Below are 14,499 nucleotides of genomic sequence, written 5' to 3'. Positions count from 1 at the left end.
TACCTCTAGAAATGCCCCAAAACTACCACCAGGGTCATCAAACTACCACTAGAAATGCCCCAAAATCCTACAAAAGCCATGTGGGCCTCGGGGCGAAGTGTTTAGAATTTGATCCTCAGACGCGTACCCTTTATATATTCTCAGAATTAATATTTACCAAGGCCACAAAGGAGATGAGTCGGGTTCTATAATGAGTGTTTTATTGTATTCATAGCGGAGAAGTGTTGTCACACTATCACTGGGCTCATAAAACTACCCATAGCAACACCCACAACCAATACGAAAGTGTGTGTGTGTGTGTGTGTGTGTAATTCCGTATGTGTTTGGGAATACCAGGTCTTGGTTTAATGGTTCTCACGTTCGAGATGACAACATAAAAGAAAAAAATGTCACGGATATAACGCTGAAGGAAAGCAACAACACGACATCCGCTGTAACAGAGAAACCAGCAAACGCGTACGCTACAGGAACGCTTCTAGGTTGCCTCAGTGCACCACCGAGTCAATACTCCCCAGTCCCCGCAGTACACGTCTCGATCTGGTCCTGTGCCTGGTGCGCGTTGCTTGCGTTGAGTCATGGCTTTTCAACCTAGTGAGTGCATGACGCTTCGGGCCAGCCAGTCTGCATCACACACCGCCTTTGCAACATCGCCAGTCCTCAGTCCTGCCTCATCATTCTCGCCCAGTGGAACTCCGCATAAGTCTAGTCTATAGCGGTGAGTGTGTGTGTGTTGAGGCGTTCGTGGATATGTGTGTAGGGACGCCTAGAAACAGTGCGGGAGTGTCGTTCAGTGTAATACCTGGTTGTTCTGTGGTGTGATGTCCTCCTCTGTTTGGTACGCGAGAAATGCCTACGTGTGTATTTTAGTGCATGTTCGTGTTGAGGCGTTCGTGTGTGTGTGTGTGTGTGTGTGTGTGTAGGGACGCCTAGAAACAGTGCGGGAGTGTCGTTAAGTGTGTTGCATGGTTGTCCTGAGGTGTGATGTCCTCCTCTGTTTGGTACGCGAGAAATGTTTATGTGTGTAGCCCTCTCTGGTGTGCGAGAAATGCTGAAATGTATATGTATAGGAGTGTTGGTACGCGAGAAATGTTTATGTGTGTAATAGTGAGTGTACGTGTTGAAGTGTTCCTGTGTGTGTAGGGACGCCTAGAAACGATCAGAGGAGTGTCGTGTGTTGCATGGTTCAATGGTGTGAAGTCCTCCGCTGTTTGGTACGCGAGAAATGCTTGTGTGTGTATTAGTGAGTGTAGGAGTGTATATAGCCGTGTAAAGAAATAGTGTGTGTAGTGACGAAGTGGATTATAAGGTTATTCTGTTTTGTTATTATCTTCTGCTATCACCAGGGTCACTAAACAGACCATGAACACCCCAGTAACTTCTACGAGAGGCTTCACAAACAGGCGAATTAAGGCGTTGATACGTTGAGAATATGGGCTTTATGTGTGAGATATCTCGTGTGTGTGTGTGTGTGTGTGTGTGTGTGTGTGTGTGTGTTTAAAGGAACGAGGAATTATTATTATTATTATTATTATTATTATTATTATTATTATTATTATTATTATTATTATTATTATTATTGGTGGTACTACTACTACGGTTCCTTATACTACTACTACTACTACTACTTTTACTACTACTACTACTACTACTACTACTACTACTACTACTACTTCTACTACTACTACTACTACTAGCACCCCCCAGCCACTTGCACACACACACACACACATGCGAACACACACCTCTTCCTCGGTATTTGGCACACTGCAAATTGGAAACAAGCTTAAAGCTCCGCCTTAGTGTTTGTGACTTTTTTTATATAGGTTTCGTATCAACATTAAGTTATTGATTGCTCCTAATGACTCCCTGCCGCCCCCTTTTCCGTACCGCACCTTCCCCCCATTCCTTACACCGTCCACTACTACAGCTGTTTTAGACGGAGGTCAGGTACTGAGAGCATGGACAGGAAAGTTTATCGATAACCCATTCTCAGGTTGGCCGACTCATGGCTTCTTTTCGTTTCCTTATCCTTGCAGCCCTCACATCAACTACTTCCAAAGCCCGAAAAGGAGGTCAGTTTGGTTCTAATGTGTGTTTCTCTAGGTTCATAAGGGTATATCCTGAGGTAGTTTAATGACCCTGGTAGTAGTGTGACTCTTCTTCTGTACAATGAACGTGAAAAAAAACGGCATATCCTGGGGTACAGAAGAAGGGTCAGACTACCACCAGGGTCATAGAACTACCCCTAGAAATCCCCCCAAAATCCTACGAGAGCCTATAGCGAAATTTGTTTGGGTTGTATATCGAGTTTGTGATCATCCATAATATACGTGTTTGTTACTAGTTAAGGAGTGTGACGTGTGTGTGTGTGTGTGTGTGTGTGTATCGCAGTGATAAAAGTAAATTCTAAACTCTCTCTCTCTCTCTCTCTCTCTCTCTCTCTCTCTCTCTCTCTTAGTAGTTAAGGAACGTGACGTGTGTGTGTGTGTGTGTCGCAGTGATAAATGAGTAAATTCTAAACATTCTCTCTCTCTCTCTCTCTCTCTCATCCCTTTGTCCTCGTTAATACTTGTTCACGCAACACTCTTATTTATCGTCGGAATTTTCCTGTTATTGAGAAGAAAAAAAGATACAAGGATAAGATCGATGAGAGAGAGAGAGAGAGAGAGAGAGAGAGAGAGAGAGAGAGAGGGGTGATTCAGAGAGGTGCTGTGCGGCCAGCCAACACTAACGGACATGAATGAGAGGGAGTGGGGGAGTGGGAGAGCGGCGTGAAGCGGGGCGGGCGGGGGAGTGAGAGCTTGAGTGGTTGTTATTGTCAGATGCTCCCACCCCTCACACCCACTATTTCCAAAGGCCAAAAATGAGGTTAATCGAGTTCTAATGAGTGTTCTTTTAGGTTCACGTTACAGAAGAAGGCTTAGACTACCACCAGGGTCATTAAAGTACCCCTGGAAATGCCCTAAACTCCCACGAAAGACTAGTAAATTACGTGTTCTTGGGCGCAGAAATGTTTAAAAATATGGCCGAGCAGCAGTAGCCGGTGTTGCCCTCCCGTGATCCTCATAATAAAGGCAATCTGGGTCTCGTGAGCCGTGTGGTATTCCCAGACGCCTCCGCCCACCACACCAACTATTTTCAAGGCCAAAAACGAGAGCAGGCGGGTTCTCGGCAGTGTTGTTTTAGGTTCTTGGTACAGAGGAAGCGTCAAACCCGCGTTGCCAGATTATCGTATTCACCACATCGTCTTTATTACTTTTAATCCTCAAACTCTCGTACCTACACAAATAACGATAGAAAATTGAAGTTAGCGTTAAAACTCCTATTTATTGATGTTTGTTTGTTTGTTTTTGCATTCGTTATTGGTCAGAAACTACGAAAATGCAATGCGTTGAGTACGATAATTTGGCAACGCTAGGTCAAACTACCTCCAAAGTCATTAAGCTATCCCTGGAAAGGCCTCAAACTCCTACGAAAACCTGATTATGTGAGCTTGGTGTGTGCGTGTGTGTGTGTGTGTCCCTCCTTGCCTCAGCTCCCCACCCTCACCGCTGGTTCGCATGTCACCGCGTTCCGCCTGACTACTCACCATTCGGCGCCCAAGGTCACCTATTTTACAAGGCTTTCGTGGGGGTTTGGGGCATATCCAGGGATAGTTTAATGGCTTTGGTAGTACTGTGACCCTATTTGTTTACCATGAACCACCAAAAACACTCATTAGAACCCGGCTGATCTTTTCGGCCTCTGGAAATCGTTGATGTGAGGGGCGGAAGCGTCTGACAATATTGAGCTTATCCCTTCCAACCCTTTTTTCGTCCCCGCCTGTAAGCGTCCTGATCATAATCCCCTCCCCCTCCCCCCAGCTTTTGCTTGTTCCTTGTCTCACTTGTTCGCCCGCTCACCCAGTTACAGCTCCACCTGCCTCGCCTCCCGCCCACCAGTCCGCCCACCACACAGCCCGCCACCCACCCACTCACCCTCCTGCCTAGCTACGGATCTTCCTCCACACCCACGGGCCCGTCAAGATGCAGAAGTCGTGTACGACTACCACTAGGATTACATATCAGTCCTTAAAAATCCCAGCAACCCGCTGCCCCAGTATAGTCTCTCCACCTCAGGAGACAACGACTGTGAAGAAACTTTAGTAAAATAAGGCGATGTTTGAGCGCCCGCTCTCAAACAAGTTTTGCTCATTCCTCAGCGGTGCCACGTGAAGGGTGGAGGCATGCAGTTAGCAGGTTCAGAAAAGCAGACAGCATGAAAATATCGATAGGAGAGAGGAAACATTGCGGCGGAATATCAAGGGTAGAAGACTGTCAGTAAGAGGAGGGGAGTTAATGAGACGTAGAACCTTTGACTCTACTAGCTCTGCCCAAAAAAGCTTTTTATGTGTGGAGCCTCCCCACACCTGAGATGCATACTCCATACTAGGGCGGACGAGGCCCTTACATATGGACAGCATCTGTGTAGGGAAAAAACTACGGCTTACTACTACTACTACTACTACTACTACTACTACTACTACTACTACTACTACTACTTTTTTTTACTACAAACAAAAAGATACCTCCACCCATGTTTATTTTCCCGACACATAATCATGGAGAGCTCCATAAATTGGAGGTCATTAACCCCAACTCTGTTCACTAATGACTGTGGCATTCAACCATATCACTACTACTACTACTACTACTACTACTACTACTACTACTACTACTACTGCTTCTTTAATTACTACTACTACTACTACTACTACTACTACTACTACTACTACTACTACTACTACTACTACTACTACTACTACTTTACAACTTTTAATACTTCTACCACTACTATTATTTTTACTACTATTACTTTACTACTGGTATTACTTCTACTACTACTACTACTACTACTACTACTACTACTACTACTACTACTACTACTACTACTACTACTACTACTACTACTACTACTACTACTACTACTACTACTACTACTACTACTACTACTACTACTGTTACTACTACCACCACCACCATAACTGCAGCCACTACTACTACTACTACTACTACTACTACTACTACTACTACTTCTTCTACTACTACTATTACTTCTACTACTACAATTTCCACTACTACTACTACTACTACTACTACTACTATCAATAAAAAAAAAATAATAATAAAACTACTACTACTACTACTACTACTACTACTACTACTACTACTACTATTATCAATAATAATAATAATAATAATAATAATAATAATAATAAAACTACTACAACTACTACTACTACTATTACCACCAATAATAACAATAATAATAATAATAATAATAATAATAATAATAATAATAATAATAATAATAATAATAAAACTACTACCACTACTTCTACTACTACTACTACTACTACTACTACTACTACTACTATCAATAATGATAATCATAATAATAATAATAATAATAATAATAATAATAATAATAATAATAAATACTACTACTACTACTTAAAGTACTTTTACTGTTGCTACGACTGCCATTATTCTCTATTCCGCCTCAGTTGACACCAAATATGAAGAAACTTTAGTGACATATGGAAGCTCTAATCTGTTGCGTGCCCGCTCTCCGACGGGTCGTTCCCAAGCCCAGCAGGTCAGCTGTAACCAATCACCAGCAACAGAGCGGCTGTGCCCCTCCTACATCGTCTATTGGGAGGGGCTTCTCGCATGATTTGTTGTCACTTGAAGTGGAATAGAGTATACTACTACTACTACTACTACTACTACTACTACTACTACTACTACTACTACTACTACTACTACGTGACCTATTAATTAACTTCGTGACTTGCATGCTTCCCTGGTTATGACTTCTGTGCCTACTGACAGGTTCGCGTGATGGACCAGCACCTCTACACAAAGAAGGGGGCGGCGCCGAACACCGTCCTTTGGCGTCCACGGGAAGGCAGCAGCGTTGTCCTGAAGGAGAGAGACTACCAACCCTTTAACCAAATTGTCCGTACAGTCCACATCCCAGATGCCCTGGCCATCTGTGCTGTGAATGGGATAGTGCCGAAGCCAATCCTGTCCCTCAGCACCCTGAAAGCCACAGTGCTTCATCCGCAAAGATCCCATCCCTGCAGGAACCTTCACGTCCTGTGGTTCGGCGCCAAGCTGGATGGGGAGGATGAACATGCACACGATTGGTACGGCAATGTTGAGTTTGCCGTCCCGATAGATGTTATGATGCTGCAATGGAGGAACCTTTACCTGGTGGAGATGGTGCAGGCACCCACGCAAACTATCACACGCATTCTGGTCACCAATGCCGACTACTCATCCGTCTTGCCTCCGTACGACCCTCGCACACCAGGCGGTCCGTGGCGCCTCACTCCGGACGGCCGACACGAGCGCCTGGTGGACTGCCGCCGGTACAAGAGCAAGGGTTATAACAGGCACGGCCACACCCTTGAGTTTATGATTGAGGTAACACCCTTTGGGATGAGGAAGATCCTCGATGAGGTGACCATATCCTTCAGGAACCACCACCTGGGGTTGTCTGGGGGTCCTCACGACTGCCACAGGTTTGGAAAAACTCTCACGTGCCCGACGCCCTTCACCGTGGACGAAGGCTCCCATATATTCTTCAAGGAACATCACCGCCTCATCGGCCGCCAGCCCATGGCCACTCCCAGGCTGTCTCCGAGCGCCGAGGCGTTCCGGCAGCGCTTCCTCGCTGCTGAGGAGATTCCAAGAAATGTTCTTCAAGTGCAAGCTCCTCCGCCGCTGTCGGGACATGACTTCCCGCCACTCGGGGCACCGGGTCAAGGCAGCGTCATCTTCAGCAAGCTGCTGCAGAAGCAGCTCCTGAACGGAGAAGTCAGGAAGCGGCGACTCGTGTTCGGGTTCGGGCAGAAGAATGTGTTCGGCATCATTACGGACTCGATATGGAAACCCGGCAAGGAAGAGGAGGAGGAAAAGGTGATCATGAAGCTCCGCCGACACCGCCCCAACAAAATGCAGCCCCCTCCCCTGCCCCACGCCCCTCCCCCCGGCTATCCACCCATCCCCCCACCTCCGTGCTATCCACTCTTCCCCACACTCCCCGGCTATCCACCCTTCCCCTCACCCCCGGGCTTTCAACTCCCTCCACCCTCGGGCCTTCCCCCCCTCCACCTCCCTCCTCCTCCCATGTGTCAGCCGCCCATGTACCTGCACAGCTGGGCGCCGATGCAGCCCATCTCTTGGCGGAGACAAATTTAAATCGCCTCACCCACACATTCACACGCAACAATTGCAGTGGGATGTCATACCTACAGACGTCATGTGTGATAGAAATGTACAAAATTATAAGAAGATATCAAGGGGAGGCGACGCTTGGAAATAATCCAAAATATAGGAAAAGTGATATTTTTGGGTTTGAAATACCAGTCTGTCTTGATCCTTTATTAGATTTGTGTGAAAGTTTGTCATTTGTGCGATCACGGAAACACGTCCAAAAGATGTCGTGGGCCTCTCTCTGCACCGCTTTGCTAAAGGTATCCGATTTATCTGGTCTGTGTTTTCTTGTTTCGCTCGGGAACAAGATATAAATCTCCGTGTGAAATGATGACTGCATCATCACCTGCCGTCGCTTGGAGCTGCGCGTGTGGCTGGAGCCTCTCCCTGTGTGTGTGTGTGTGTGTGTGTGTGTGTGTGTGTGTGTGTGTGTGTAAGAACATAAGAAAAAGAAGTATGCATATAGGCCGCTTGCCCCATACAAGCCAGCTCCTGTAAACCTTTGGAATGAAACCCAGAACACTATAACGGTGTGTGTGTGTGTGTGTGTGTGTGTGTGTGTGTGTGTGTGTGTGTGTGTGCTGAGCTGGACTTGGAGGAGCACGGACGACCCGCTGCACATATCACCGTGAATTCAGTTTTCTCTACGAGGCCTCTCCTTGCTGATCCCGGGCACCGAAGGCAACACAGCCCTGTGCGGGTCACAAGGGAGCGCCTCCTCTCACGTATCGGTTGGCCGCTGGCACTGCGTTGATTGTAGACGCTGCTCTCCCTTTTCTTTACGGTCACGGGCACGGATCAAGGGCTGCAAAAGTACAACAATAATATAGAAATAGATGAACCGCCCGCGAGATGTTGCTCGGGTAAAGAAAGAGAGAGAGAGTAAACCAGCACGTATATAATCATATGTTTTAGTACTCCCTTGGTTCTGAGTGAAGTATGTCTGATACTCCACCTGCAATGTTTATCAATATATATCTTGGTCTGTGTGACCCCTCTGTAATGTTTATCAATATATATCTTGGTCTGTGTTGAATCCTCTGTAATGTTTATCAATATATATCTTGGTCTGTGTGATCCCTCTGCAATGTTTATCAATATATATCTTGGTCTGTGTGCTCCCTCTGCAATGGTGGTGTCGCTGCGGCGGCGTGAATGGCCAGGGCAGCGCCTGGAAGTGTCCTGACGCAATAAAGTGTTGAAGTTTTGCTGCTGTTTCGCGCCTCCTGTCCTCGCTTACGGACTTGTTGACATCCAGGTGTTACCCTTCTTACGTGCACCTCCTTCTCCTCCTCCTCCTCTGCCTCCTGCTCCTCTTCCTCCTCCTCCTCCTCCTCCTCCTCTTTCATATGTGTTTGTATCTCGGGTTACCTGCATGGGGCGGATGGAAGCTGAAGTAGACGAGCGCGGGAGAGAGGGAGAGGAGGGGAGCGGGTGAGTGACAAGAGGGTGATGCTCATCTCATAACGCTACGCTCTCTTATTTGCCCCGACACTCTCCCTCGCCACTGTGCTCGTCACCTCTCACTTGTCTGCTCACTCCACACACTCCCTCACTCCACACACAACAGGCAGGCAGATCAAAGGGTAGATAGATCAGTAAATTCGCGTATCATTTAATGGAGAAATACAGAGGAAAGGAGCTGGAAAGGTAAGTAGAGAAATAAAGAAAGGTAGTTATATGGATAGAGAAGAAAAATAGAGGACTGATAGATACATAGATAGACAAAGTTGCAAGACATGAATAAGTAGAAAAAGGCTGATGGCGACAGTAGTAGTAGTAATAGTTGTAGCAGTAGTAGTGGTGGTGGTGGTGATAGTAGCAGTAACAGTGGTAGTAGTGGCAGCAGCAAAAGCAGTGGTAAGAAGTAATAGTAGTAGTTTTAGTAGTAGCAGTAGTAATAGTAGTAGTAGTGGCAGCAGCAAAAGCAGTGGTAAGAAGTAATAGTAGTAGTAGTAGTAGTAGTAGTAGTAGTAGCAGCAGTAGTAATAGTAGTAGTAGTGGCAGCAGCAAAAGCAGTGGTAAGAAGTAGTAGTAGTAGTAGTAGTTGTATTATTATTATTATTATTATTAGTAGTAGTAGCAGTAGTAATAGTAGTAGTAGTGGCAGCAGCAAAAGCAGTGGTAAGAAGTAGTAGTAGTAGTAGTAGCAGCAGTAGTAATAGTAGTAGTAGTGGCAGCAACAAAAGCAGTGGTAAGAAATGTAGTATAGTTGTAGAAGTTGTAGTAGTACAGTAGTAGTTTTAGTAGTAGCAGTAGTAATAGTAGTAGTAGTGGCAATAGCAAAAGCAGTGGTAATAATAGTAGTAGTAGTAGTAGTACTAGTAGTAGTAGTAGTTTAGTAACAGTAGTAGTAAAATGGACAACGTACTTATTACTCGTCCTGACAACATGTGATTAACACGGAGATGAACATAATCTTGAGTAGGTGGAGCGGAGGAAGAGCCAGGTATAAGTGTCGCATGATGCACCACGCAGTATTTTATCTGGTCGGAGGAGGAGCGACAAAGAAACATACCTAAGTGTGCCGTCGTGTGTTATGGCTGTGCAGACACCCCGGGGTGCACGCCATGCCCGTCACGGGAGGCGTTGGGTAATGCAAATGTGGCTGGCAGTTGCCGTAGAGTTTATCACTTCACAGCCGAGGGAACGCTCCGCCCATAGCACACTTGTTTGCCCTGTAGGAAAACTGGTGACGTCTGGTGGAAACCTTGCTGAAAAACCTCCTGCTGAGCAATGTGATAGTGTTAAATGTTGCAGGACACCTCCCGAGACTTTGTTGCTGGACTACATACTGTGAACGTGTTATTTGTAATTCTTTTAGATAACACAAAACTTGTTGCGTAGACTGAAGAAACATCTCCGGAACCTTCCAAAGCAAACTCCGACGTTTTACTATTACGAATTACTAACAGTGTCAGGATGAGCGACAGTGATATTAGTATTACGACAAAAACAACAACCACAACGACAAAGACAACAACAACAACAACAACAACAACAACAACAACAACAACAACAACTACTACTACTACTACTACTACTACTACTACTACTACTACTACTACTTATAATAATAATGATAATAATGATAATGATTGTTATTACTGTAATTATTTTTTATTACTATTATTATTATTATTATTATTATTATTATTATTATTATTATTATTATTATTATTATTATTATTATTATTATTGTTATTATTATTGTTGTTGTTGTTGTTTATATATATATATATATATATATATATATATATATATATATATATATATATATATATATATATATATATATATATATATATATATATATATATATATATATATATATATATATATATATATATATATATATATATATATATATATATATATATATATATATATATATATATATATATATATATATATATATATATATATATATATATATATATATATATATATATATATATACATATACACACACACACACACACACACACACACACACACACACACACACACACACACACACACTTTTAAATAATCCCTCAGCGCTTTTTTTGCACTCTCCTTATGTAAATGAAACCAAATGTAACATCGGGCCATGGAGACACTGTGGGCCTTCTTGTATCCAAGAGGTGCGAGCAGCGAACACGTGCGGCAGCAGAGTTACCGCGTGTACTTACCAACCACCCAGCCAATCAGTCCTGTTACGTTCCCTTAGCTTTTGTCTCTTCCTGTTACGTTCCCTTAACTTTTGTCTTTTCCTGTTACGTTCCTTTAGCTTTTGTCTCTTCCTGTTACGTTCCCTTAGCTTTTGTCTTTTCCTGTTACGTTCCTTTAGCTTTTGTGTTTTCCTGTTACGTTCCCTTAGCTTTTGTCTTTTCCTGTCACGTTCCTTTAGCTTTTGTCTTGTCCTGTTACGTTCCTTTGTCTTTTGTCTTTTCCTGTCACGTTCCTTTAGCTTTTGTCTTGTCCTGTTACGTTCCTTTAGCTTTTGTCTTTTCCTGTCACGTTCCTTTAGCTTTTGTCTTTTCCTGTTACGTTCCTTTAGCTTTTGTCTTTTCCTGTTACGTTCCCTTAGCTTTTGTCTTGTCCTGTTACGTTCCTTTAGCTTTTGTCTCTTCCTGTTACGTTCCCTTAGCTTTTGTCTTGTCCTGTCACGTTCCTTTAGCTTTTGTCTTTTCCTGTCACGTTCCTTTAGCTTTTGTCTTGTCCTGTTACTTTCCTTTAGCTTTTGTCTCTTCCTGTTACGTTCCCTTAGCTTTTGTCTTTTCCTGTTACGTTCCTTTAGCTTTTGTCTTGTCCTGTTACGTTCCTTTAGCTTTTGTCTTTTCCTGTTACGTTCCCTTAGCTTTTGTCTTTTCCTGTTACGTTCCTTTAGCTTTTGTCTTGTCCTGTTACGTTCCTTTAGCTTTTGTCTTTTCCTGTCACGTTCCTTTAGCTTTTGTCTCTTCCCGTTACGTTCCTTTAGCTTTTGTCTTTTCCTGTTACGTTCCCTTAGCTTTTGTCTTTTCCCGTTACGTTCCTTTAGCTTTTGTCTTGTCCTGTTACGTTCCTTTAGCTTTTGTCTTTTCCTGTTACGTTCCCTTAGCTTTTGTCTTTTTCCTGTTACGTTCCTTTAGCTTTTGTCTTTTCCTGTCACGTTCCTTTAGCTTTTGTCTTGTCCTGTTACGTTCCTTTAGCTTTTGTCTTTTCCTGTTACGTTCCCTTAGCTTTTGTCTCTTCCTGTTACGTTCCCTTAGCTTTTGTCTTTTCCTGTTACGTTCCTTTAGCTTTTGTATTTTCCTGTTACGTTCCCTTAGCTTTTGTCTTCTGCTGTCACGTTCCTTTAGCCTTTGTCTTTTCCTGTTACGTTCCCTTAGCTTTTGTCTTGTCCTGTTACGTTCCTTTAGCTTTTGTCTTGTCCTGTTACGTTCCTTTAGCTTTTGTCTTTTCCTGTCACGTTCCTTTAGCTTTTGTCTCTTCCCGTTACGTTCCTTTAGCTTTTGTCTTTTCCTGTTACGTTCCCTTAGCTTTTGTCTTTTCCCGTTACGTTCCTTTAGCTTTTGTCTCTTCCTGTTACGTTCCTTTAGCTTTTGTCTCTTCCCGTTACGTTCCTTTAGCTTTTTTTTTTCCTGTTACGTTCCTTTAGCTTTTGTCTTGTCCTGTTACGTTCCTTTAGCTTTTGTCTTGTCCTGTTACGTTCCTTTAGCTTTTGTCTTGTCCTGTTACTTTCCTTTAGCTTTTGTCTCTTCCTGTTACGTTCCCTTAGCTTTTGTCTTTTCCTGTTACGTTCCTTTAGCTTTTGTCTTTTCCTGTTACGCTCCTTTAGCTTTTGTCTTTTCCTGTTACGCTCCTTTAGCTTTTGTCTTGTCTTGTTACGTTCCTTTAGCTTTTGTGTTGTCCTGTCACGTTCCTTTATCTTTTGTCTTGTCCTGTTACGTTCCTTTAGCTTTTGTGTTGTCCTGTTGCGTTCCTTTAGCCTTTGTCTTTTCCTGTTACGTTCCCTTAGCTTTTGTCTTGTCCTGTTACGTTCCTTTAGCTTTTGTCTTTTCCCGTTACGTTCCTTTAGCTTTTGTCTTTTCCCGTTACGTTCCTTTAGCTTTTGTCTTGTCTTGTTACGTTCCTTTAGCTTTTGTTTTTCCTGTTACGTTCCTTTAGCTTTTGTCTTATCCTGTTACATTCCTTTAGCTTTTGTTTTTTCCTGTTACGTTCCCTTAGCTTTTGTCTTTTCCTGTTACGTTCCTTTAGCTTTTGTCTTTTCCTTTTACGTTCCTTTGGCTTTTGTCTTGTCCTGTTACGTTCCTTTAGCTTTTGTCTTATCCTGTTACGTTCCTTTAGCTTTTGTTTTTCCTGTTACGTTCCTTCAGCTTTTGTCTTCTCCATAACCCTTACAAAATTACCGCCGGGCTCAGAAAACCACCCACGGAAACCCCTGCGACAACTTCTGCTCGACCCTTTTGCAACAGACGGACTAAGGGCCAGCTCGACAGTCCAACACAGCCATTGTAAGCGCCCGAACCAAAGTATATTCTCCACAATGATCCGTTATATCTACTCAATACAATATACTAGAGAGATTTCCTGTGTGGTTTCCTAAAATTTCCTCTCCTTCGTATCAACGCCAAACACTAGACAAGGAATTTTCGTAGTATTTCGTGTTTGATTGGGAAGCTTACAAATTTGCTGCATTGGACTTTAACCCCTTGACTGCGGATTTCCTACAAGAAGACATCATCAAGCTGCAGGAGTGGAACAAAAAGTGGCTGCTACAATGCAATGAAGAAAAATGTAAAGTCCTGCACCATGGGAGGGGAAATCCAGCATACCAATACCACATGGGAAACACTCCACTATCCACCACAGAGGCAGAGAAAGACCTGGGACTGTATGTTACCAGGCTACCAGTGAAGGGATATCCAGCATACCAATACCACATGGGAAACACTCCACTATCCACGACAGAGGCAGAGAAAGACCTGGGACTGTATGTTACCAGGCTACCAGTGAAGGGATATCCAGCACACCAATACCACATGAGAAACACTCCACTATCCACCACAGAGGCAGAGAAAGACCTGGGACTGTATGTTACCAGGCTACCAGTGAAAGGATATCCAGCATACCAATACCACATGGGAAACACTCCACTATCCACCACAGAGGCAGAGAAAGACCTGGGACTATATGTTACCAGGCTACCAGTGAAGGGATATCCAGCACACCAATACCACATGAGAAACACTCCACTATCCACCACAGAGGCAGATAAAGACCTGGGATTGTATGTTACCAGGCTACCAGTGAAAGGATATCCAGCATACCAATACCACATGGGAAACACTCCACTATCCACCACAGAGGCAGAGAAAGACCTGGGACTATATTTTACCTGGCTACCAGTGAAGGGATATCCAGCACACCAATACCACATGAGAAACACTCCACTATCTACCACAGAGGCAGAGAAAGACCTGGGATTGTATGTTACCAGGCTACCAGTGAAGGGATATCCAGCATACCAATACCACATGGGAAACACTCCACTATCCACAACAGAGGCAGAAAAAGACCTGGGACTGTATGTTACCAGGCTACCAGTGAAGGGATATCCAGCACACCAATACCACATGAGAAACACTCCACTATCCACCACAGAGGCAGAGAAAGACCTGGGATTGTATGTTACCAGGCTACCAGTGAAGGGATATCCAGCATACCAATACCACATGGGAAACACTCCACTATCCACCAAAGAGGCAGAGAA

The 14,499-nt window shown here is 43.8% G+C and overlaps 1 protein-coding gene and 1 long non-coding RNA gene across 4 annotated transcripts in view; one reads left to right on the top strand and one right to left on the bottom strand.

Annotated features, from left to right (window-relative positions):
• The first annotated feature begins 477 nt into the window (after positions 1–477).
• Positions 478–8,470, top strand: LOC126997856 (uncharacterized). Of its 3 annotated transcripts, none has more exons than XM_050859069.1 (2): positions 478–715; positions 5,874–8,470. In XM_050859069.1, the coding sequence occupies exon 2, from the start codon at positions 5,883–5,885 to the stop codon at positions 7,245–7,247; it is 1,365 nt and encodes a 454-aa protein (XP_050715026.1). In that variant the 5' UTR covers positions 478–715; positions 5,874–5,882; the 3' UTR covers positions 7,248–8,470. The 3 variants fall into 3 exon arrangements, with proteins under 3 accessions (XP_050715026.1, XP_050715027.1, XP_050715025.1); XM_050859070.1 differs by lacking the exon at positions 478–715 and adding an exon at positions 734–835; XM_050859068.1 differs by lacking the exon at positions 478–715 and adding an exon at positions 948–998.
• Positions 8,240–14,499, bottom strand: part of LOC126997858 (uncharacterized) — a 23,800-nt gene continuing 17,540 nt past the window's right edge. The window contains exon 2 of the long non-coding RNA XR_007752417.1: positions 8,240–8,344. This is a non-coding gene — a long non-coding RNA (uncharacterized LOC126997858). The remainder of the gene's footprint in view (positions 8,345–14,499) is intronic.

The sequence above is a fragment of the Eriocheir sinensis genome, chromosome 13 (genome assembly GCF_024679095.1).
Source record: "Eriocheir sinensis breed Jianghai 21 chromosome 13, ASM2467909v1, whole genome shotgun sequence".
Taxonomy (NCBI): Eukaryota; Metazoa; Arthropoda; class Malacostraca; order Decapoda; family Varunidae; genus Eriocheir; species Eriocheir sinensis.
The sequence above is the reverse complement of the archived record's forward strand: the minus strand, read 5'-3'. Positions and strand labels throughout refer to the sequence as shown.

What these genes read in the sequence shown, in the direction of transcription:
- LOC126997856 (XM_050859068.1), top strand. Translation starts at nt 963, where the DNA reads ATGGTTGTCCTGAGGTGTGATGTCCTCCTCTGTTTG. An exon ending in GTGATGTCCTCCTCTGTTTG is followed by an intron (nt 999 to 5,873) that starts GTACGCGAGAAA and finishes GCCTACTGACAG; the next exon opens with GTTCGCGTGATGGACCAGCA.